General features: G+C 42.2%; 1 protein-coding gene across 1 annotated transcript in view; it reads left to right on the top strand.

Moving 5' to 3' along the window:
• Positions 1–23,131, top strand: part of trappc9 (trafficking protein particle complex subunit 9) — a 254,895-nt gene extending 231,764 nt beyond the window's left edge. Inside the window, exons 19-20 of the mRNA XM_008285913.1 lie at positions 19,910–20,133; positions 21,977–23,131. Coding sequence (XP_008284135.1) covers positions 19,910–20,133; positions 21,977–22,156 — 404 coding nt within the window. The 3' untranslated portion in view covers positions 22,157–23,131. The remainder of the gene's footprint in view (positions 1–19,909; positions 20,134–21,976) is intronic.
• Positions 23,132–24,069: the final 938 nt, after the last annotated feature.

The following is a 24,069-nucleotide window of genomic DNA, read 5'->3' as shown; positions in this document are numbered from 1 at the left end:
ACCAGAGAGATGGCAAGGAGGCCTAAAAGACCTCAAAGACGTGGAGATCATCACAAAGAGGAGCAGAACAAAACCCCAGTGCAGACATGAGGAAAGATTGCTAGCAACTATAAGAACTGTTTGTTTGATGCAGTGGCAAATAAAGGCTTTGCCACTGATTACTGAGAACGAGCATGGACATCGTATTTTAGTACAGTGTAAAAAAAAATACAATAAAATAAAAACAGAAATTGAAAGTAGTTAAAATGCATCTTTATCATCTTTAGCACATTGTCTTATGAGCTTTCATCACTTGTTTATGTCATTTCCCGCTAGAAGATACCGAATGTATGAATCTGCCACTGTGTTGTTATCATTTATATATTTTGTGTGTGTTTAGTATCTATCAACTATTTTCTGTAACTTTAAAAATTCAGTTTTGGACAAGTCATTACCGTTAACAATGTTAACAAATACTGGTTTGCCAGGTCTATGGTGTATTGCACAGTAAGCCCAACATCCTTTTTACCTCTTTGACTCTATGTCCTCTTTCTGGCCACAAACTTTGCTGTATATCCTTTTTGCACTGTATTTCCTATTCTTTAGCAATTTATTAAGGCTGAAATAGATACTTTAAATACCCTTGGGTTTAATTTATCCATCACGAAATTGCCACATAAAAGTACTGTTCCCCACAGTGTGTCTGTGTGGAGTGTTTTCCACTCAAGAAACGAAAAAAGCTGCAACAGGAACATCGTGCAGCAGCAGCAGCAGATTGTGTGTGGGTGAGCAGGCAGGGATTTGTTGTTGTGCTCCCGTCTTTTACATAAGAAAACGACATTCCCTTTAGCAGCACCCCTTTGGTCCGTGCCTGGGAAATCCTCTGCTAGTCACTGCTGCATCTGCGTCATCAGGAGCAATTTTTACAGCTTTCAACCTCCCACATGATAGCAAGCTTGAAAAACAAAGAGAGACAGAATGGGAGACAGAGGTGCTTCCCCTGCCTTCTTTGAAAACCTTGGCTGTCATCTTTAGCAGTTTGAAGTTTTTTTTTGTTTCAAGTGTTCTTTCAAGTGTTGTGAGGTAAAACTGTCCCACCAAAGTTTGGATTTTTGCTGCTTCATTTAGCCCGTGCCACTGTTTTACATTTTACTGTGTAAGTGTGTGCAATGAGAATTTTACATGGTTACAGAGAATGTCTTCTTTCGAAGGTCTCTTGAAAGCTAATAATGTCAATGGAGGTTCCACCTCATTAAACAAAGGTCCATAGGGATGTCAGCACAACAGCAGCAGCAGCGTCTTCTTGACGTGTTTTCAATTGACTATAAGGTTAGGGCCTGGACAGGAATTCCACCACCATGCCTGAAGGTATCGCCACATATTAGAGTTTTAATGTTGAAGATAAAGTGGAGACATTTGCATAATTAGGGTTGGAACATATTAAGAAAAGAGGCAGAGCAGAGTAATGAGGCAGGGAAATGGGAGTAAGCGTGCAGCTCGGCATATGACAGCAGCCATGTTTAGACCTCACTACAGTGAATCTCTCAGGGGAGGCTTACTAATGACTTTGATTTTTCTGGAGATGAGTCAAACAGTTGTTTCCACCGCCTCCTTCCCACTCCCCAACCCTGAATCTGTCCTCCCCAAACAAGCACCTCCACCGCCTGTTGATGTTGTTGTTCCCTGTGTTGAGTGTGGAATTGACACGGCAGGCTATTGTACGGCGCCTTGTTTGGTTTTCCATTCTTGGAGCTTATACCAGGGGAGTAAACGGTGGATACTTTACAGTGCTCCTCTGCACTTTTGAGTGCCATACCATCCCAGTGAGCAAATATTTGATAGTGATAGAGGCTTTGTGCTCCATTGAGACCATTCTCCGGCAACGCAGTGCTCATTTATGCAGCATTTTACCTTGTTGTTGTGCTTCTCTTTGTTTCTGGACGTCACAGATATTGTTTTTACATGGGCACAGCACTTCACTGTCCCTTCTTGTCTGATTCCATGTGTTGTGTCTCTTTGTCGTTTTATGGGTCCACTGTACCTGATTATGTCACGCATTAACAGGAGTCATCAAAGTTTTTTTTTGTTGTTTGTTTTTTTTGCATTTGTAAATATTGGATTCCTTTAATTAGCTTCCAGACAATTACGTGTTGTAGAGCTCCCTGCAGACTGCTTGTCAGACCAGTTGAAGTGCTGTAATATTTATCAAACCAAATGAGCCTCCATACACCCCAGGAATATCTGCAGTCTATTCCTACATCAATGAGCGAGATAGCACCCAATTAATTATAATGATACATTCGAAAAATTACCCCTCTTAGAAGAAAAAACGTAATCAAATTTAATCAGATGTGATGTGCACAGAGTTGTAATAACAGATATGACTAAGAACCATGTTAGTGCATGTCACAGGATTTGATGCTCAGAAGTACTTTTACAAAATGAGAGGAAAGAAAAGAATCCTCTAAACGAGCAAGATGTTTCTCCCAGTAGAGCTGGAGAAGATACCAGATTAGCATAATGAAGGATGGGTTATCCCAGGGAACAGTCTTCATGAGCCTTATTTGACTTAGATGAAAACGCATGTCTTTCATAAACTGGCAGGTTAAACCAATATAGCTTGACATTTTAGGAAATCCTTGCCTGGAATATTTTCAAATTTTTCTGTTTTTATCACAGCGATGGCAGCAAATCGTCAGCTCTTGCTCGCTAAGATAAAACCAGTCAGAAACAGAGGTCAGAGGTGTTTTACCCCTTAACTGTGTTTCATTCCTGTTTAAAGAGAGCACCTCCTTTGATGTTGGGATGAGCGATTGAAGGTTTGGGTATGATGACATGCAGCAGAGATAACTGTTAGGGTTAATGTTAAAGCTGCAGTGGGCAGAAATGTGAAAAAGGCAGGATGACACTGCAGTTTAAAAATGTAGCGCTCTTGCAGCTCTTCCCTTTCTAAGCTCCCCCCCATAGACGAGCATGGACATATGCAGACACCTGCAAACATGCAAAGTAGTCAAGATAAACACAGTAACTACACCTGTTATTGGCTAAAGTCTTCTGTCATGGGATGGACTTTCTAAAGCCTGAAAATGGAGTTAAGAGGATTTGCAAAGGTGTGGTTTCCTCTCAGACCAATATTCTCTACCTAAGCTTTAGATATCTCGGAAAAGACTGGACAGGTTTAGGCTCAGGTTAATGTAAGGGGAAATGCATACCAGATCGTCCTGGTAGAGAGGGAGCTGAGCCAAAAGGCAAAGATTTTCTAGGCAGACCCTGGGGTTGATCCAGAACTCTGGAGGAATTACATGTCTTATCTGGCCTGGGATCGTTTTTGGGGTTTCTGGAATGTGCTGCTTAGCCTGCTGTCCCCTGCACCGGACTCTGATAAGCTGAAGAAAATGGATGGATGGATGGATGGATGGATGGATGGATGGATGGATGGATGGATGGATGGATACAAATATCAGCAGGGAAACAAACTTGGGCACAACACCGGCAGCTAATATCAGTGACAATGGCAACGCAGATTACAAAAGATAAAAGAGTCTGCAGCTCTGTTGGCTCTCACCACTTTCATACACTAAAAGCAAAGTCTTGATCGTGCAGGGTGACAAATATTTGCACTTATCATTAAGCAGATATAAACACATGGTAATAATGTGAGCGCTCGTACCTTAAAAGAGTCATTTATTCCTGCAGTTTGTCTTATTTAGTGTAAAACCATCGACGCATTTCTTAAAATCAAAGCTAGCAGCTACGTCTATACTCTGAGCTGAGTGGGAGATATGATCATACAGCATTTTTCACCTTTTCCTTTTGAAGACGTTCATTAATTTGCACAGTTTATGACTTGTTTTAACATTGTCTTCTCATGGTAACCCATCTGTTGGCGTATGTGCTGTTTAGTGAGCTTCAGAATAAAGGTAGGAACATTTTTGTTACCTTTGGACAGAGCTGAGACGACTGTTTCCTACTGTTAGAAGCCTTTATAATAACCTGCTTTTTAATTGTAGCCTCATATTTAATAGACCTCTATTGGCATTGGACATACACACAGCATCAATCTTCTCATCTCTGCAAAAAGGAAAATCATTCTATTTCCCGACAATAAAATCAAAATATTTTTGTGAAACTTCTCTGCATTACTGAGAATGTGGGTATTTTTATTTCTTTTCTATTAATGCACGGCGACTGTTATCTCCTGAAACTCTGAACCAACAAATCAATCCTCTCACTCATTGCTTAATCAGCAGACGCTTTCAGGATTCACTTTATTGACAATACACGGATGAGTTACTTTATGGACTGTGACAGTGGCTCGAGTAAATAAAAAGCAGAACTTTGTAATTAAATTTTTGTTTGCAGCCCTGCACCCGGGCTGTTTGATTTTTATAGCTGACAGATACACAGGTCAGATAAGGTAGTCTAAGAGCAGGAAACATCCACTTTCATGCACATAACTTATGAGCAGCGCTGATCTCTTTGAGTATTAACAGTCTGTCTTGCTATGTGGAGACTAACTATTAACATAGCTGTTCATTTTGTGTTTAAATCAGCATTCTGGATTATCAGATCAGATTTATTGCAGGCTATCAACGTCTGCCAGAGAAAGATAGTCCTACTTATTTCCCAACCATATGTGATTAACAGAGATTTGCCTTTAAACACTGGATACACGGGCCTGTTGAACGCTCCTGTCCAGCTTGGCTCAGACACGGATCAGTAGCTTCAGACTGCTCCTGCTAGGCTGACTGTGCTCCAAGCCTCCGTGGAAATATGGGAGTGCAAAGTTACATAAAATCTCTTTACTGAGAGTGTTGGAGCTGTTGCTTTACCTCTGCAATGTTCCATTTGTAATATTACACTTTCTGTCATTCGATTTGTTAATGTGTGATAGGATACGTCAAAGAACTCGAGATCCACTGTTGCATCTGTTTATAACGTGAGCTAACTCTGCAGGAAGAGGAGCTCTTATTTTGGCCGACGTCTTCTCGTATGTACTGCTGTTATGTAATTGCTGTGCCTCAAGCAGGCAACCGTGAGCTGTGCACTTGATTAGCCTTAATTAATTCAAAGTTCTGACATCACTCCCAAACTGAAGTCTGCAATCAAGAGTTTGTTTATTTGTTGTTTTTTGTTGTTGTTTTTTTTTTTTAACCTAATTGAGGACAAGTGGCAGTAAATTAAGTTTGGAAAAATGTAAAAAAAAATTACATTATGACAGTTTTATTGCCGTTTGGTTACAGGTGAGTGTGTGGGAGGAGAAAACCCAGAGCTCATCTCCTGCTAGTGTGTTCTGATGTTTACAGAGAAGATATGCAGAGTCGGGGAATAAGGATTTGAAAAGTAATAGCGCACTATAGAACAACAGAACAATAAATCAACTGAAATAAAGTTGCACAAGACGAGACTTTTATGTAAAAATATGTACAGCCTGCTGGTTTCAGTTCCTACATGTGGCAGCGTCGTGGAAGGCCGTACTTTTCAATGAAGTACCGTTGTTTTGCCGGTTGTTTTTTAGACACACTGACAGCGTGGCTCTGTAGATGGCTGTTGGTCTGTTGGTCTGTCACTTTGGCACAGACTAAAATATCGCAACTACTAAATGGATTGCCATTAAATTTGGCACAGACATCATGGTTCCTCCGGGGGGGAATTGTGATGACTTTGATGATTCCTGACATTTCCTCTTGAGCCATAATGACTTTGACTTTTTAGTGTTTGTCTTGACAGTAATTACATGGGGTGACACATGATTCGGTACAAATATTCATGTGCTCCATCACATGAAGCGTACCAACACGGGTGACCCCTTGAATTCTCACACAGCTACAACGTCAGGTAGAAATGACGTCCAGTACTTTGATTAATGGTGAATGCCTGCAAACCCAATCGACTGTACTTTGTTCTTGCCACTTACCAACAGTTGTTAAGACTTATTAAGTTCGTTAAACTTTAGTGTTTGCCTCAGGACAGCACGGTACTGCGTAGTGTAAACACCTACAGACAGGTAACATGTATTTTCCAAGTCTCTGGAACTCTGCTTAAGAGATTAACATCATTCTTCCAAAATATACGACCTTACTTAGTGTTTTGATGATAGCAGTGGAGAGTGCTATCTGTTGTGGACGTCCTAGTATATGATTCACATCGTTATCACACTCAGACATTTCAGTTCCCTCATTCTCTGTTGATGATCACTCCCATCAGGATAGACATGTTTCATCCGAAAATAAAGGTAATCACCTGGAATACCTTTGTATTCATTTGCTGTGTCTTGTCTCTGGATCCAAACCATGCCATCCAAATGCAACCACAGCATAGCAGGTGCAACTGATCCCCCCACTGTCAAGTTTTTCTATTTAATTTGCCGCCTGTCCGGATGTACACTTGTCCGCTGTTTTTCAAGGTACTTGGCAGGTAGGTTGTTCAAGCATCGTCTGTGATTTTAGTCTTAGTCTCAGTGTCTCCTCTCTGCTGATGTAGGCCCAAGCTGACCCCATGATGCTGAGATTGGGACTGTGTGGCAGCCACATAGTTCTTTACATAGACTCTGGCTGTGCGTTAAAGCTTGTTGTCATGCTGCAGAATGAATATGGGATCAATCAGATGTCTCCCTGGTGACCTTCCATGAAGAAACTAAAGTGCCTAAAAGATTTTCTCAGTGCTGCATTGTCTGTGTAGATTCTGAGTCATCCAGGTCATGGTAATCCTAAGAGCTTCAGTAAAAAGTAAAGTGAACGGAAGAAACCTTTTGGAAAAGAGGTGAAACATCTTCAAGAACCTAAAGACAAGTCCAGGTGCTTTTTACTGAAGCTTTTAGAATTAAAACCATATTCAGTTTTTCCGGGATTAGATTTGGCCGCTTTCAGTAAATCATCTGAAGAAAACAGTGATGAAAAACATCCTGAATACACATGCACAGTACAACAGCATTATCAGATATTTAACCTTCCAAGTTCATGTTGTGGAGTTTATTTGTTTATTTGTTTTTGTTTTTTTTCCTTTTTTTAGTTTTTGACATTATGCTCTTGTACTGACAGCAGGCTACAAATGTCTGAAATACTCCAAAAGCTCTGCAGTTTTCCATTTTCACATCTGTTTAAATTTCAAATCCGTTTTTGTTTTTGATTGATCAGACATTGATTTTATCTTTTAGGAACACCGACATCAGTGCGGTTTTCTTGATCTGTCCATCCAACCAGTGTTCCTGTGGTGTTAAGTCAGATGTGTCTTTACCTGTTATCCGTCTATGGATGTGTGAAACGATGGTTTATTCATGACGGTGACAAGAGTCCTGTGAATGTGTCCAGTAGAATGATAAACTGTTGTTCTGTAGCCTTTGACTGAAGGTATTGACTGACTAAAGTCGGGGAAAAGAAATGTAAGCTGAAAAAACACACAGACAAGAACAACAGGTTCAAGATTGCTTACAGCAGAAACAGCCCAAAACTCTTTTGGCTCCAGAAACAATTCCACAGTCGATTCAAGTCATATACAGAACAGAAGCAGAATTATTGTGCCAGCATCTGTGCCGGAAACACAACACAATCCGAACCACAAACAAAACAAATTTAAAAGAATCCTTTCCAGCAGTTGAACAAAGCTGCATCAATTTAACCAGGTATGTAAGAAAATTACAGGTGGCTGTGTTGATGAGTCACTGTCTAACTGCTGGTACATCGTGTTCGAATACTGATCTTTAAACACGGAAAAAAAAACTAGTGTTACTTAGTAAAAAACATCAAAAACCTTTTCCCCAACATGACTGGTCAAAAAAAGTAGACAACACAGTCGAAGCCTGTCTCAAACTAATTTTAGATTTTTTTGAAATAACATAAGCATCATTTAGTCTTCAAAGAGATCTCGACTGATTTAGCACGTCCATTCCTGTTCTCAAGTCTTGGGGGTGAAGCATGGCATATATTGAGAAACTTGTAGAGAGATTTTTGTGGCTCCAGAGGGAGCTATGTCAAGTCTGTATGATGTAACTTCAGTCAGAGTTGGTTAGAAAGAAAACTCTGGGCATGTGGAGTTTCAAAGAGGAGAGCTTACCGGACCTCTGTAGGCTGCTCTTCTTCTCTGCTTGAGGCTAGCAGCTCGAGGCTCCATTGAAAAATACCGGTGTTACACAAAACTGTACAGTTTGAATCAAGTTTTATGATATCCATCATACGTCCAACAATATTATAGAAGTTCAGTGGAAACACTGCGAAGTACTCCTAAAAACACAGGAACATTTCGTCACATTCTCCAAATATATATATTTTTTCTTGAGTCCAAGTCTAGAAGAACAAGACAAGAAAAATAACACCGAGTTCACCTGTACAAAAGTGCTTCACCTTTTGGACACTGTTTGATGGTGCGCCTGTAAGATGGTGTCAGTGACCTGCTTTATTGCCAGTGGAAGTGGAAGATGACACATCATTTAAGGTTTGACCCAGTGCCCAATAAGTGTTTTCAATAGGTTTTCATTGCAACACACAAAGACGTTACATACGGGGTAGAGTGTGCGTTTCACCTGAGTAAAGTGTGACTGTTTAGAAAAGCATTCTGCACTTCAGGAACTGATTCATCGCTGCAGTCTTTTTGCAACCCAGGTGCTTTTGTTGCCATTTTTTTGTAACCTGTGACTCTATGTAAAGGATCTACGGAGTCCTGTGAGGATTCCCACGGCTGCTCAGGTCTAATCTTCTTTTTCTACTTTGTTTGGATGTGCTGTGCAGGTCACACAACAGAGTTGTGGGTTGTTTCTTCATTCTGCTTTAGCCACAGTCAGATCTGGAACCAAGTCAAGAACTTTTTGAGTTTTACAACAAAAGCCCAAGCCAAGACTGCCATCCCAGTATGGGGCCATTAAAGTGTAATGGCACCCAGCCATCTCATAGAACTCTCCCACACTATTGATTTGTTTTATTTTGGGACATTGCTATACAGCAAAAACACTAGAGCTACAGTGTTATTTTTTTCCTGATGAGCCACACTCACAATTTAGTAGAAACAAAAGACGCCAGGTGAAGTCCAGGTTGCTGGGTTGGTAACGTGTAAACCGTGCTGCATTGTGTCGTCCTTCTCTCTCCCAACTTTCTGCCGTTCTTCGCTATTAGGTGGAGGAAACGCAATAAATGTTCCTAGTTCAGAACAAGAAAGTTAGAAGGAAATATAAGTCTATTGGCGCCTTCATACACACAGGTATTCATTAAACAGCAGGGTGCACTGAGGAGCTCTATGTGGCTGCATGCATGTAGACGTGATTAAAAGGTGCAACGACGACTTGGATAAACATCAGAATGTGTGTTTTTTGTACACTTCTTTCGCTTTTTGAAGTTGATGAAACATAAAGTTACACAGAGTGACTGAAGGGTTGAAAAGGATTCTGATGTGATCATCAAACGTAGTGCCGCATTTTATTTACTTTCATTTATTAAATGCTTAAGCTCCAACTACGAGCGTAAGAGAGCACCACAACAACAAGTATATCAGTAACAGCCCTGTCCAGAACTGACCTGCGGAAGGATGCGCTGCTCTACAACTTGATTTGACAACACGATGATAGAGTTTGGCCGTGGAACGCTGTGGAACTTTGGTTGGCCTCTGCCCTGTGTTGACACTGCATGCTGGGACATGATTGGCACACAGTGGGACCCTGTAGCCCAAAGTATGCTTGAAATTAGCGAGTCTATAGTTCATACAATGATGTAGTGTGTATGAGGCAGTTTTTCATAAAAGGTATTTAAACGTGTGCACTTGTTTGTAAAACGACCAAAGCATTTTATTGAAAAATTAAACGAGACGTTGAGCAAAAAGTTTAAACCTGCTGCTTTTTCACCGTCATACAAAGTTACATGAGGCCAGTCTGACTCCTCACATGTTTTGCCAGGATGCCTTTGTCACATTTCAAGGCACTAGGTACTCTGTGGGGTACTTTTTCTAGCCACAGGGTTGTCTAATAGGCCTACAAAGAATCAGTGAATATTGGAAATAGACAGCATGAGTGTGTAGTCCAGTGTTTTCTGCTGGTGTCATCACTGTCGCTCCTTTTCAGTTAACAAGAAGTTTGCTTCATAACGTGAAGACGAAAGGGTGCATTGTAACCCAAACCCTGATCTCTCCCTAAGTCTGACCAAGTAGTGCATAAATATACAATCCGACAAGGGACAGGAACCTCTGCCGGGTCTCCCGGATGAAAGTCCAGTGACCTACATCCAACCCCCTTTAGGAGGCTGTTTTGTAACTGGAAAAACTCCTATACGTACATCGACTGCAAGTATTGACGTGGGTGGCACCGACTCCAAAAGATGCCAGCAGCTTTGACAAAACATCCTGAGAATGAGGACAGGTTGGTTACACAAACTATCAAATGCAGCCCTCCTACAAACCAGCGTCAGAGAGGTGAGGATGAGGTGGTTTCAGACACTGTAATGATCTCACGAGCACTTTTTTCACTGACACCACCAACCAGCATACCTTCTGTTACTGTCTTTGTCTTATCTTTGTGTGTGAAGCCTTTTCATGTTCTCCCATGTTCGGTAACAAACTTGCGGGGGAAGGTTTCCTCTTGGGAATAACAAACTAAACAAACAAGGCAACTATTAGTATGACATACTGAAGAAATCTGTTTCTTTTGAGCGACTTATAGCGCGTCTCGGAGGAACGTCTCGATATTCACAGACCTCTGCGACACTGATCATTAAAATTAGCTTTAACATCAAAATAAGAGAGAATTTGACAGCGAGAGGCAATCTTCCCCAGATTTAGTCATCTTGTCAACCTCGATTTGTATTCATTCATTATATTTCTGTTCTCACTTATAAAGAGCCTCTTCAGATCTATTGTTATTCTCTTTTGAAGCACTACAGAGAGCACTCTTATTCCTACTTGTAGTCTGACATGCAGCAATAAGTTGCATTGTTCAATGTTTCAATAAGGGCGTGTAAGCATCTTAACCTGTGTATCCTTGCAGTATTTTGCCTGCTTTAGAGTGCGACTGAAAGTGAAGGATAAGGATGCTAAACAAAGATAACCTTGGGTGCCTCCATGCAAACAGAGAGCCAGCAGAGTACACTAATGTTCTTGAAGAGGAAAACAGAGAGAGATTGAACAAAGGGCGGAAAAAAAAAGAGGTAGAACTATTATTTGAGCAAACATAAGTCACATAGCCACCAGCAGGGAATGAAAGCGATGTTGAATGTTTTGGATGAGTAATGCGTTTGCTCTCGTGGTCACGGTGCTCACAGAGCAGCGATGAGTGTGCACAGGCTGGTAGCAGCTCTGCTCGCTTAGGTGTCCTGCGTGGAGACGAGCCAATATTATTCTACCAGGCTTATAAACTGTTGCTGGAACACAACCGCCAATCTTTCTGCCACAGGCTGCTGCTGCACACTGCTGAGTGAACCCGCAGTAACCGAGCAGGTCTGCTTGTTTTGGGTGAAGCTTCTTAAATATGTCCCTGCTAACAGTTAAATAATTACACAGTGAGCGTTGGATTTGAAAGAGAGGGACAGATGGACAGTGATTACTCAGACCTTTTAGAAAGATACTGCAGCAGGAGAAGTTAACAAAATGGTTGGTTTATATTGCCGTCACCATTTTAAAACCTATTTGACTACATATGTTGCTGCAGGGCACTTTGAAATTTGCAGAGTTCAAGTTGTACGGGCGCTGTAGTCCAAGCTGGTAAATGTGGAAGTGAGTAGGACAATATCCAAACATGTTCCTGGCTCTTTTTCATCAGAGCAGATGGAATCTTTAAATGTCCGTTGAAGGAAAAGACAACAGATATCAAATGAGTGGTTGTTATGGGAATAATTCTAAAGGGGGCAGATGGCTTCGGGGGATATCAGAGACTGGCAGGTTATTTTTAGACTTACTGCAGCACACCTCAACCTTTTAAAGCACATCCTCCGCCTCCATCGGAGCATTCATCAATGACCCTGCCTTGCTAGCGGCCAGTGGCTGGAATGAGCTGTTAAACCTTGATGACCTGGTCACGTAGGCCGGAGCACAACTCTTTATTAATGTTCATCCTCGAGGAAAAGTCACTGTCATTGTAGTATGCGTGACCCACACTTCTGTATAAATTATGTTTGTTTTTTTTTGTTCTCTCAGTGCAAATAGTTGTGTTTTATAAAATGTGTTTTTTATTTTAAACTCCCTTTGAACCCATTCTCAGTTATGGTGATTTGTTGTATGAGAATGCATTGTCCCTGTTTATCACAGTGCGTTTAAATTTGTAATTAAATTAATGTCACTTGTTGGCTGGTCATCTTTGCACGCTTGAGTCACTGGTCTATTTTTATTAGTGAAGTCATTCTGGTAAACTAACATCATATCTGCAACAATTTCTTTTTTCATAATGCATCTTGTAATTATCAGATAACATATACCTGCCATCCGTGCCTAATGTACAAAGAAAATGTTTTCTGCTGCAGCTACTTGGAATAGTCTGCAAAAGGAATCAACTGATTAATCTAGTATCTCTGGCAGGACTATAGTACTATAGGACAACAGTAAATGACTTGTTTTCCTAGACTGTATATAAAGATGGACAAATGCTCTGTGATATCAGCCACTGGCTTCAGACTCAGTGTGGCGGCTTTATCTTGCCATCTTGAAAGTACCTTAATTCTGCAAAACTCTCAAAGAAAGAGGTGGGAAGAGGTGGAGTATGAGGCCAGCCATGCCCACATCTCTGGGCCATGGACCGTCCTATGACGACACCCACCTGTCACTCAACGTGGCCAGATCCTTAATTTCTGCATAACTTTAGGTCTAAATACAGCTAAAAAGTCACCATCGTATACTGTTATCTTGAATGAGGAAATTAGCTGAGGAAACCAAAGCTAGCTTTGAACCAGGCTGTATACATGCTTATCTCAGCTGAAAAAGTTGGCATTTTATCGTGGCACAGTCTATGGGGATTGTTTTTTGGGATGGCCCCAAGTGGCCGTTTGAGGAACTGCATTTTTTGCACTTCCACATTGGCCTTTTGCTTTTCAGCCCAGATGGTTGCAGCCTTGTCAATTCTTAACCATGACTATGTCTATATATATCTATTTATCTATACATATAGGATAATAAACTTAACTTTCCTTTTCAACACCACACAGACACTTGCTCACTGAAAGCATATTTCTGGTGTGATCACTTTTGCAGACACGACACCAGCCCTTTTGTTTAATGAGCATTTCCTTCAGACGTGCAATTTCACGTGACGTGCGACGAACATGGCATCTATATTTGTCTGGTCCCGATTCGTCCTCTTCCCTCTCTCGCTGCACAATATTTGTGACTGAATCTTAATGAGCTGAATCGACACGCGCTGTGACACACGGCATAATCTTGTAAACACAGGCAAATCACCCGGTGTCGCTCGTCATCTTTATCTTCACCTGCGCTCCAACTTCAAGGGTGACAGCGATACGGCGAGGGGCGGAGAGGCTTGTTTAATCTCTGAGTCGTAGTTTGATCGGTGGCTTTCATACTCACATGGGAGGGAGGTGTCATCTCACTCTCTCCCTCACTCTGTTACCCTCCTGGTTGCTGTGGCGACGCCTGCTGCAGCGCTTCGCCTCTGCAGACTCCAGAAGCAGCAGCAGCAGCATCTGGGCAGAAGTGTGTGTCTGCTGCTGTGTGTTAACATGAAAACCAGCTACACATTCTTACATAACATGTTGCAAGCGCTCTACCTGCTCGTTAGCACCGGCAAGGAATTAATAAACAGATCAATTCCTCTCTTTCGTTGGAACTTGTTAATGAACCTGTCACAACCCAACAAATCGATCCATTAAAAATGAGCTGAGTGGAGTCCCAAGTCAGTTCCTCGCAAACGGCGTCGTCCACACACTCCTTTCCTCACAAACACACCCTGTGATGTACCTGTTGCAGCACTTGTTGGAGACAGAAAACAGAGGTGTGTTTTGTTGCAGTAATAGTTCTCTTTCCAAATCCGCCTTCACGCTGACATTTACGTATTCCGTGTTTTGTTGCTTGTTTTATTGATGCAATTCTTCTAACCGGCCGAGCTGCTCTGTAGCTCACTTCGTTTTCTGTTGCTCTCTGCAGCCCTTCTCCTCCCTCCAGCTACTATCCTCATTAGACCGGCAAGAAAATGTAATTTCTTTCATTAAATCCTCTGAAAAGCAGCATTTCTTTATAACACATGCAGTTTGGATTTTTAAGTATTACTGGGGCTGAGCGGTTGTTTTGAGATTTTTTATTTCGCTGCAACAATAACAATGCAAAACAAAAGGTGGCCGTTCCTTTCACTAGATGTAATGTGAATGGTAACAAGGTCTTGTTAGAGAGAAATACCACCCTGAAACATTTTGGATGTTTGAAAATTAAAAAACTAAACTGAGGTGTGTCTTTGTGCTGTGCATAAAAGAGAAAGAGAGTCTTATTTTTTGCTTCCACAGCCTTAAATTACCGACTCACATCAGGTAGCTAACAGGTTGCTTGGTGGTTGTGGAGTCTAATTGGCAGACAGATGGTGAACACAGTTGTTGGAAACTCTCACTTAAACTTTCAAGCACATCATATTATAATTCTGTTAGTTTTTCACCTTACAGCACCTGAATTGAAACCTCCAGGTCTTGGGGCTGAGAGAGGATATTCTGTGAAGCAGCGACAGTGCGGAGCTATAAACAGTCGCATTAGTGGTTGCAACAGCAATTTGTCATTTGGCCATTTTCCACTGCAGGTGCCTCAAACTTTTGTGCATTTTCCAACTGTAAGAACTGCCCCCGTAGAAGCTCTGACAGGGCTGCTTTCTTTGACCCACCCTGCTGATTTGTTAAGCTCGATATGTGAGGGAGCGCCATTATTGAGTAGCAGTCATCTCTAATATCACCATCAGCACCGTCAAACTCACCACATGGGCGAACAGAACAGTTAACTCTCAATTGTTCTACTTGTTCATAGAACTGGAGTTTAATCCAGCAATTACTTTTTGGTAGCTGTCAGATCCTTCACCACAATGGGGGTAAAAAGGGTGATTACAGGGCCCGTCCTGTAACAGTTTGCACCACCCGACCTGAGTTTCTGCACTCGAAAGCCACCTATGATTAGAACTAGCCTACCCAGGTCGATATATTTACTTTCTTCATAAATGCTAATGAATTCTGTCAAGCATTATTTTGTAATAAATGATAGCAAAGCTGTTTAAAAAGCAAAAAAACTCTCCAAGTTTAGTTCACATAATGTTAACTTTTTACTTATACAAGAAGCAACAAAGAAAATGTTTGAAGTTCCAGGTAGACCCACAAAGACGGGACTCTATTTTACTCTATGAATAACTTTCAAAATTTAAATCGCAATGTTCGTTGTAAAAATCACAATCTAATATTTTTTAAAAATCCCTGAAAATTTCCGTCTGCGAGCCTCGGGGATGTAACCTGTGCTTTCTCAGCCTCCAGGCACGCTTCATTCCTCCGCACAGCTACTTTGCAGAGGGCTGTGGAGGTAAACGAGAGAGCATCGGTGCACTCAGCTCTGCACACGAGGAAACGCACACAGCAGATGCTTTTAAAAAGCTGCACTTTGTCATGACCTTTAGAGTCCTCTCTGGGGGAGATACAAAGATGTGCTGTGTGTGGTGTTGTGTAAATATGAATATTAGCTAGTGGCATCTTATCTCGTGTGTTTTACTATAATAGTTGTCCTTCATAATAATAATAAGTAATTGCATGTATTTCTGAGCAGTTTTTTTTTTTTTTTCTCACTGGAGACCACTGTTTCTTCCCACTGCTTGCTTTTCTGTTGGTTATCTAAGGCAGTTGATTGCCTCTCTGTGCTGATACACAATTCAGGACAACGCAGCAGAGAAACTCTGTAGCAAGTGTTCGAGCTGTGGGTGTGTGTGACTGAGCTGCATGTGTGTGGGAGTTCATCAGCTCATTACAGACTAACCATCCTCTTTTGTTCGCTTTTGATGTGAAAGAATTTATTTCCAATTTTAGAGCCAATGTAGGCTACCTATAATTTGCACATCTCCTAGCAACAAGACTTTGAACAAACTATATATAACTACTTGCTAAGGTGTCACTATAGGCTGAGCGTTACAGGCTATGATAGGATTGTGTTATGTGAGCGTCTGAATGCACCGTCACCACGTAGCTCCCTGCAAAAGCAGAAATCAATAATTTTCCATATGCAGTTGACAGCAGCGAGAGACAGTTGAAAAGATGTTTGAACTGCAACAAGAACATCAGCGCAGCCAGATGTGTAGTTTAGGGAACATTGGGAATACATGTATCCGTGGCTAAACCGACTTACTTTGCCTTTTCTCACCGAGCAGCGAGAGGCCTGCAATCAGACGATGACTGTATCACAGAGCTGCAGCTTCTGCAGACTGATCTCATGTTTTGGAAAAGGCACAGTGGTTAGTGGACATGACTCATATCAATGCTATCCAAGGGCAATATTTCTCATGCATGTGATTACCAAATTAACAAAAAAAAAATTACCTCATTTACGCCTTGCATACAATCTGTGTCTGTTCTCTAAAGGCATGTGAGTGCTGGTTGAGAATGCATGCAGAGCACATGACGGAGAGAGTTGGAGTGCATCAGCAGCCAGACCATGTCTGGATCTGGTCTGCTTGCAGATTGGATCACACCCAGGTGTTAATGCAGTCTATACACTTTGGCCACATTCTTCCGGAAGAAATCTGTTGAAACCCAGCCCAACGTCACCTTTTTTCAAAGAAGCCTGACAAAAAAAATTCTGAGCCATTTCCATCATGCAGAGGCTTCAGCGGTCAGCATCGTGCCTGAGCACTTTGCGTGTTTCTTATTGTTGTGTTTCTTGCTGCGTTAATAAGTTGTTTTTAATCCAGCATTTTCTCTGAATAAACCACAGCAAAAATTTAAATGCTGAGTAAATATTGATTGGAAGTTTGTTGTTTCTTTCAATGTGAAAACGAAGAAAGAAAAAAGAAGAACTCCTCTGAGTCGCTATGTGTGTGTCAGTATGGAGCTAAGGTCACCAGATGTACTTTTTCCATTGGTAACTTTATCATTTAAGTGCACCGAAATTGCCGCAAATAATATTTTATTTATAGAAATGTAACCTTTTTGGCAGCTCCCACACAAACTTTGGAAATTCCTCAACATGTTACCGAACTTATTGTAAACAGGGATAAAGGTGCAGATGCCTGTTTTGTACATTCAATATGTTCTTTTTTAATAAAGATGACTTAACGTTAGTCAAATGTAGCTCTTTTTCGGTAATATGCGAAGCTGTTTTATTATAATTTCTGATTTGTCGGTGCTTCAGTTAGCTGCTGCCTGGTGCTGAAACCCTTCGTGGAGGGCGGCTGCTCTGCTGGTCGTGCACCTGTCATGGCACAGGACTGGTTTCTTGGAGACAGTGTGCTTTTTTTTTTTTTTTTCAATTCGGAATGTCAGTGATCTGACAGCAAAAGCTCTGTTCCCAGCCTTTCTTTGGCTGCACTCCCGGCAATAAATGCAAGGCATAATGTTGGCCACAGTGTTTCCGCAGGTTGAGAATTTATTTATGGTGGTGGGTGGCGTGGCTTGACTGATGTGTAGACAGAGCCTCATGCAGTTTAGAGAAGGAGAGTGCAGCTCGGGTTGTTTTCTGGAGAGATCTCCTTAATGCCTCACATGCAGACTGTTGGTAGACACTGCAATCTACCAATGCGCCCAAACTCTTCACAAGCATTAGGAGACACGAAAATTTATAGATGTTTCTTAACAACACTGCTGTGTGGCTGTGCACACAGAAGCCTCTAGTCTCCCCTCAGTTACTGCAGTGCAGCAGCTCAGACAGGAATGTGGCCAAAAATTAGCTTGATGAGAGTGAAAGAAGATAGTTGAAACAAAGTGGTTTTATCTGAACAGGCCCTCCAGAGACACGCACAGACGGTCCTGTTAAATGTCAAGCACACTGGTGCAACCAATGGAAACGCTAAGTCGCACTTGACAGACTTTGGGGCTACAGGGTGGTGCAGTTGACAGCACTGTTGCCTCGCAGCAAGAAGGTCGCCGGTTCGCGTCCCGGTGGGGGCACCGGAATCTTTCTGCGTGTAGTTTGCAGGTTCTCCCCGTGTAGCGTGGGTTCTCTCCAGGTTCTCCGGCTTCCTCCCATACAGTCCAAAAACATGTTGAGGTTAATTGGTGATTCTAAATTGTCTGTAGGTGTGAATGTGAGTGTGCTTGGTTGTCTGTCTCTAAGTGTAGCCTTGTGATAGACTGGTGACCTGTCCAGGGTGTCCCCTGCCTTCACCCTGAGTCAGCTGGGATAGGCTCCAGCCCCCCATGACCCTGGTGAGGATTAAGCGGTGTATAGATAATGGATGGATGACAGACTTTTGGTTGCCCTCTTTGGTAGACCTGATGCTATGTTGTTGTTGTTGTTGTTGTTGTTGTTGTTGTTGTTTAGCAGTGGGAAATCACACTCATATTCAGGTTTGATAAGCAACCTCTTCATCGCAAAAACATACATGTTCATTCTTCTGTTACAGCTAAAGAGATCAACAATATTTAATTACTTTAGATTTTCCATGCATATGTGGTGTCAAAGGATCCCAGTGAAACCAGTGTCTTCACTTAGTAAAGAAGCGGTGTGGAAAAAAACCCTGTCCAGGATGTAACTGGAGGATAATCCAGCAATTAAAAGCATTTTAATAAAAGTCAGTGTCAGCAAATGGATTTATCACATCAAACTCAGAGACATTTTCATCAATTTTGTTATACTTTATTTTTGAAGAGCTCTTCTGAGTCCCAGCGTGCGTGCTTCTGCTTGTCTGCATTGAGTGAAGTGTGTTTTTAATACAGACGTGAAGCTGAATGTCACCCTCCTGTAGCTCCAGCCTCCCCGGGGCTCTCTCGCTCACTGTGACAGCACGGCCTCAGCCGCCCACTCCCAACCCTCCACCTCCCCTCGTCCCCCCCAGCTGGATCATCTCTCTATCTTCATACTCCCCCCCCTCCCCTCGACCTCCACCTCTCGCTGTACGCAACAGATCGGCACACCAGCAGCACCGAACGCAGCTCGTGTCTTTCATCAGGCTGTCACACAGGCTCAGCCGCTCTGACTCAGTGTTTATCACAGCCACGGGCGTGACACTAGAAAGCGTATGACAACCGGTTGGCGTGCGTGCGGTTGTGTGTGTGTGTGTGTGTGTGTGTGTGTGTGTGTGTGTTGTTATTCTCGGAGGAGTCATTACTCGGGTGATCTTTTTGGGCGCCCCTGAATTCCCCCATGTTCGGAGTCAGTCTTTTCCTCGGCCCGCCAGGAGCGTCGAGGCGCTCAGTTCACTGAGCTCGTTGTTCAAAACAAATCATTGTGTCTCCCTCTGCACCTTAGCCAAATAGGGGCCACATCAGGAGCCAGTGGCCACACATTAGAGGAATTGAATTGAACTCACTCAGTGTTTCTCGGCTGGTTGTGACAGGAGAGAGAGGGGGGGGGAGGTAGAGCCATGTGAGTAGGGAGATATGTACTTCTGAATGGCGTGTGTGTGTGTGTGTGTGTGTGTGTGTGTGTGTGTGTGTGTGCAGCGCGTTGGGATTGTTCCAACAATCTAATTCGTCCCTTCAAGACAGAAATTAGTCATGCATGAGATTAACAGAAGGGAATTCAGTTTAATACCCACAGCTCCGGCACTCTCCGCTGACGTCAATAAAATGTATTTTAGAACAAACAAAGCTTATTGATCCTCCACGAGACACAGTATGATAGGCCATTAATGGTCGGGTTGGGTTTTGATGAATACAAATGAAGTGGAGATTGGATGGGAATGCTGTGAATGACCGTGCACCGAGATCTGAATATTGGTTTGAAAGGTCTTTATTCTTGCCTGCCAAATTCCTCACAGCTCCATTTTTGCACAAACCATTTGACAAAAGAAAAGTCCCTTTCACTCCTGCCAGTGCTAATCCTCTCCTTTCTTTGTTCCTGCTTCCAGATGTGCTGGTGAATGGGAAGCCATGTGACTGCGACGTCATCGCCGACTGTAAAGTGGGCGACGCCGTAACCCTGGAGGTGAAACTCACCAATCTGAGCAAGAACTCGGTGGGCCCTCTGGCTCTGACCGTGGTGCCCTATCAGGACTACCAGAACGGAGTGCAGAACTACGACCTGGAGGACGGGGTCACCTTCATCGGCTCCAACACCTTCTACATCGACACGGTCAGTCGGGGCGGGAGCACCGTAGCAAACAGCTGAGATGTTAAGCCAAGTTATGTCACATTATGTAGCCAGAATGCTTCAAGTTGTTGTGAAAAGTTTAATACTGAAAGCTCACAGCAGAAGAGGTCATACTGAACACACAGTTGCATCACATTTCAAAAAAACAGATTTTAAAATGGTGTCACAAAAAATTGTAACTCAAAATGTCTACGAAAAACAGTGAAAGCAACATTGGTGACGATTTACTTGAAATTGCACAGACCAGCATTCTTATTGCTGCAGCACACAGTAGTTTAATAAGTGGTTTATAACATACTACATGTAGTGGCTAAATGTCTGTTCTTAAAGTCCATAAGCAAATAACCACTCGGTCGGACGGAAAGAACGAGTCTACTCGTGTTTTAGTTGAACGACGGTAGAAAACGGTGTGTTCGCCCCGTCTTTAATGAACAATTTCACATAGAACAAACACACAGCATCACCATCCAATCGATGCGCGAGCTCCTGCACGCCACCGCTCAGCGTCAGCTCCCACCGGCTGCCCACTCCAGAAACTCCAAGCCCCAAAACCAAAAGCAGGTACCAAACACATCCAAAAAAGAATAACTAAACATGAACATAAATCATCGAATAGAGAATGGCACCAACACTACAGTTTAGTTGGATGGAGCTGTGTTGACAAATGCAACGTGTAAATCATAAAAACAAAGAAAGATTGAAAAACCTTAAAGTCAACATATTCAGCTTCAGGTGTTGCATACGCTGGACACAAACGGTGACTCTACATACTGTTCATATTTCACTACTTGTCTCATCTCTGCTCTTGACTTCTGATTGCCGCTGAGTCAGTCATGGTTTCTCAGTTGCATAGAGAAGTTTAGCATTTAACAGGATCAGCTGCCAACAAGTTTATTTCTGAAATCAACGAAGAATGAGGTGATTTAAATGAAACATGAGCATTTTAAGCTTCGTTCTGTGTAATATTCCAGATGGAACTGTGCTTCACACATGATTAGTTTACACGCCATCGATAAGAATCAGACAGATTTATCTTGTTTTTTCAGTTTCTGACTCTGATAAATGATAAAAATTTGCCTTTTTTTTCTTTTTTAAACATGCATTTCAAACCCGCCAGCTGGGTTGAGAGATATTTTTTTTAAAAGCACAAAAGCTGTGTATCTGCTAACAGCTACATTGTCGTGTATCATTTACTGCATGTTAATATGAACAAACACGATAGCATCAATTAAAGCAGAACATTGTTTTAAATTTTAGATGTATTTTTTCCTCCTCTCCAGGCAGCCATTGGCTCACATTCATTCATTGTGCTCGCTATAACATGCACATTAACATCCTGCACCTTTGGCAGCAATGGCGGCAGACATGACGCTTGTTTTGATGCATTATGGAAATCGCTGTTGTTGCTTGAAATACAAGAAAGCAACAGCTGTCTAGAAGGGAGGGGAAAAAACAAACTATCTACAGCAAAATGGGCTAAACCCACAAAAACAGAAATATCACAAACTGAAATCTTTAAATTAAAAATAACCTCAGCAGAGCGGGGATCCTAGAAGGGAGTCTTTACGTAACAAACTCCTGAATGTTGACGAAGCTGCAGGCAATCGAGAAAGACTTGGTTTGTGCCAGAACAAAGAGTTGGGAGTTTAATAAGAAGATGAAAGAATGGATGGATCCCTCATGTGAATGTGCAAAACAATTTAATTTGGGGAATTGTTCTCAGCTGAAGGAACGCTTGTCTGCACCTTTTTTTTATCAAAGCAAAGGAAAACTGACTCCCAGCTGGAGTCGATGCCGGCTGACTGCGTCTCTTCTGTTTCTCCAGGTTAAACCCAAAGAGAGTTCTGTGTGCGAGGGCGCTCTGCTCTTCCTCTACACCGGAGACTTCTTCCTTAACATTAAGTTCCAAGACGACAGCGCCGGACGGGAGCTTCCTTTAGCCTGGTTCACTCTGCCCAGTGTCCACATGAGAGCCCTCGACGCCCCGCTGCAGGCCGGGGCCTAGGGCCTCCAGAACCTCATGAATAAAGGATGGAGCATCTTGTTGTTGTTGATGTGTGTAAATACAACAGCCTTATGATTTGAATGACATGTAAATATCGTTTTGTTAAAGGTTACTGCATTTGTAGAGCTGACACACTGGCTGTTTGGGACTAATAAAAGCAGACCCAACAAACTGTGCTGCAAATCTACACAAGTAGTGTGAGGCAGAAGGTCCTGTCTGAGCATAACTTAACATTCACAACAATAAAATCAGTTCGTTTTCCAGGAATCAGTCAGTGCACTCACTCACAGAGGCTCATGAAGTAAATTGCTCAGAGCTGTCTGGTTAAGTTGAACCCTGACACAAGAGTTTGAACCACTGACCAATAGCAACGCACGCTGATGATGCCGATCGTTGAGGGCATGCAGCTGGAGAGTTCACAGAATGGAGCAAGTATCTTATTATCTGTGCATCCGGTTTCATGTGGCCCTGATCAGATCAGAGTGTGAACTGCTCCGTAGGTTGTAAGTTTGTACGTCAGGTGTGGATCAGGTCAATGTGCAGCCTTGAATTCACCAAGTTTACTTGTTGTTCAGGGGCAGCACAGATGGTTAGCTTGTTGACCGATGGTTTGCTAAACGGCAGCCAGCTGGACAGCTGCTTTAGCGCAGTGCTACAATCTAGTCAAGGTAGACACAAGTAAAGGTGTTAGCAGCACAGCTCCACAGCCAGCCTGCATGTCCCAGTAGCACCTACTTCACAAGAAATGCCCGTTCATTCTGACTTTCAATCAGACATTTGATGTTTAACAGTGTGTTTACAGGACCGTACCTGGATGCAGCCAGTCGGGCACACATAAAAACCAAACGACCTCCACTGCTGTATGGACTTTTTTTGTGCCATCACACTGAATTATTGATGATTTTTTTGCTGTCTTAGATTAGCCACATTATGTGTGACACAATATTGCTGTAAATAAATGTTAGAAGAAGGCAACCTTTGTTCACTTTGACATTATTCTAATTGTTGTCATTCGTCTATCCCGGCCATTACCAACGTTTATTCGTCTTCATTCATCTGGCTTACTGAGATGACCTTTATTACTGCAGCTTTTTGGGAAGCTCAAGTCTGACATTTGCATTTTTCAAAATCCATAAACTGTAATTACTGAGAAAAAACATCGCTGACTAATAATTGTTTTAAGCACTGAAGTTATATGGAGATGGATTACTGAACCCCTTGTTGTTGTCCAGTGATACCTTGCAGGTTGTTGGTACAGCAGGACATATTTACAGTTGATTTACAGCCTGCGATTGGACCGAATCGACGCCGACACTGATCATGTGAGCATGAAATGTCAAAACAAATTTAAGGCCACTTTCCCGTACAACTGTCTGTTTGTCTGTTTTAGTACTCGTTAATGCGCTGGGAGTTAACGAGTACACCCACAGCGATGCTGATTTACTGTTTACTGTGTTACTCATTGTGTGTCCATCTGGCAACTGTTAGGTCACCGCCGGTCCCAGAAGAGCTGAACGGAGGTTTATCAGTAAGAAAGCACACACCGGACATGAGAAAGTCCAGTGTTGGTAAGATCAGCTTGTACTTCTCCTCTTGACCGGAACATTATGTTTGGGCCTTTTGGCAACATGATGGCATCAGGAAGCACTTTGTTTTTATTCACGCTGCCGCTTCACTTAAACTCATTTAAAGTGAGTTTGTATTTATACAAGTGCACAGACAATTTGGCAAAAAAAAATAATGATAAAACACTTTAAAGTTAATGTCTGGTAAAGTACAATCCTTTATATTCTTTAATAATATCATTCTAAGAAAGCAAAGTCTGAGGTTTTGTGTTGGTGACAACCATGGATGGAGTCAGTTTTTTTCTTGTTGTCTATCAGAGAAGTGCTTCAAATTTAAGAAAGAACTGA

This window comes from Stegastes partitus, unplaced genomic scaffold (assembly GCF_000690725.1).
Source record: "Stegastes partitus isolate 25-593 unplaced genomic scaffold, Stegastes_partitus-1.0.2 Scaffold422, whole genome shotgun sequence".
NCBI lineage: Eukaryota > Metazoa > Chordata > Actinopteri > Pomacentridae > Stegastes > Stegastes partitus.
This window is presented reverse-complemented; position numbering and strand designations above follow the sequence as displayed.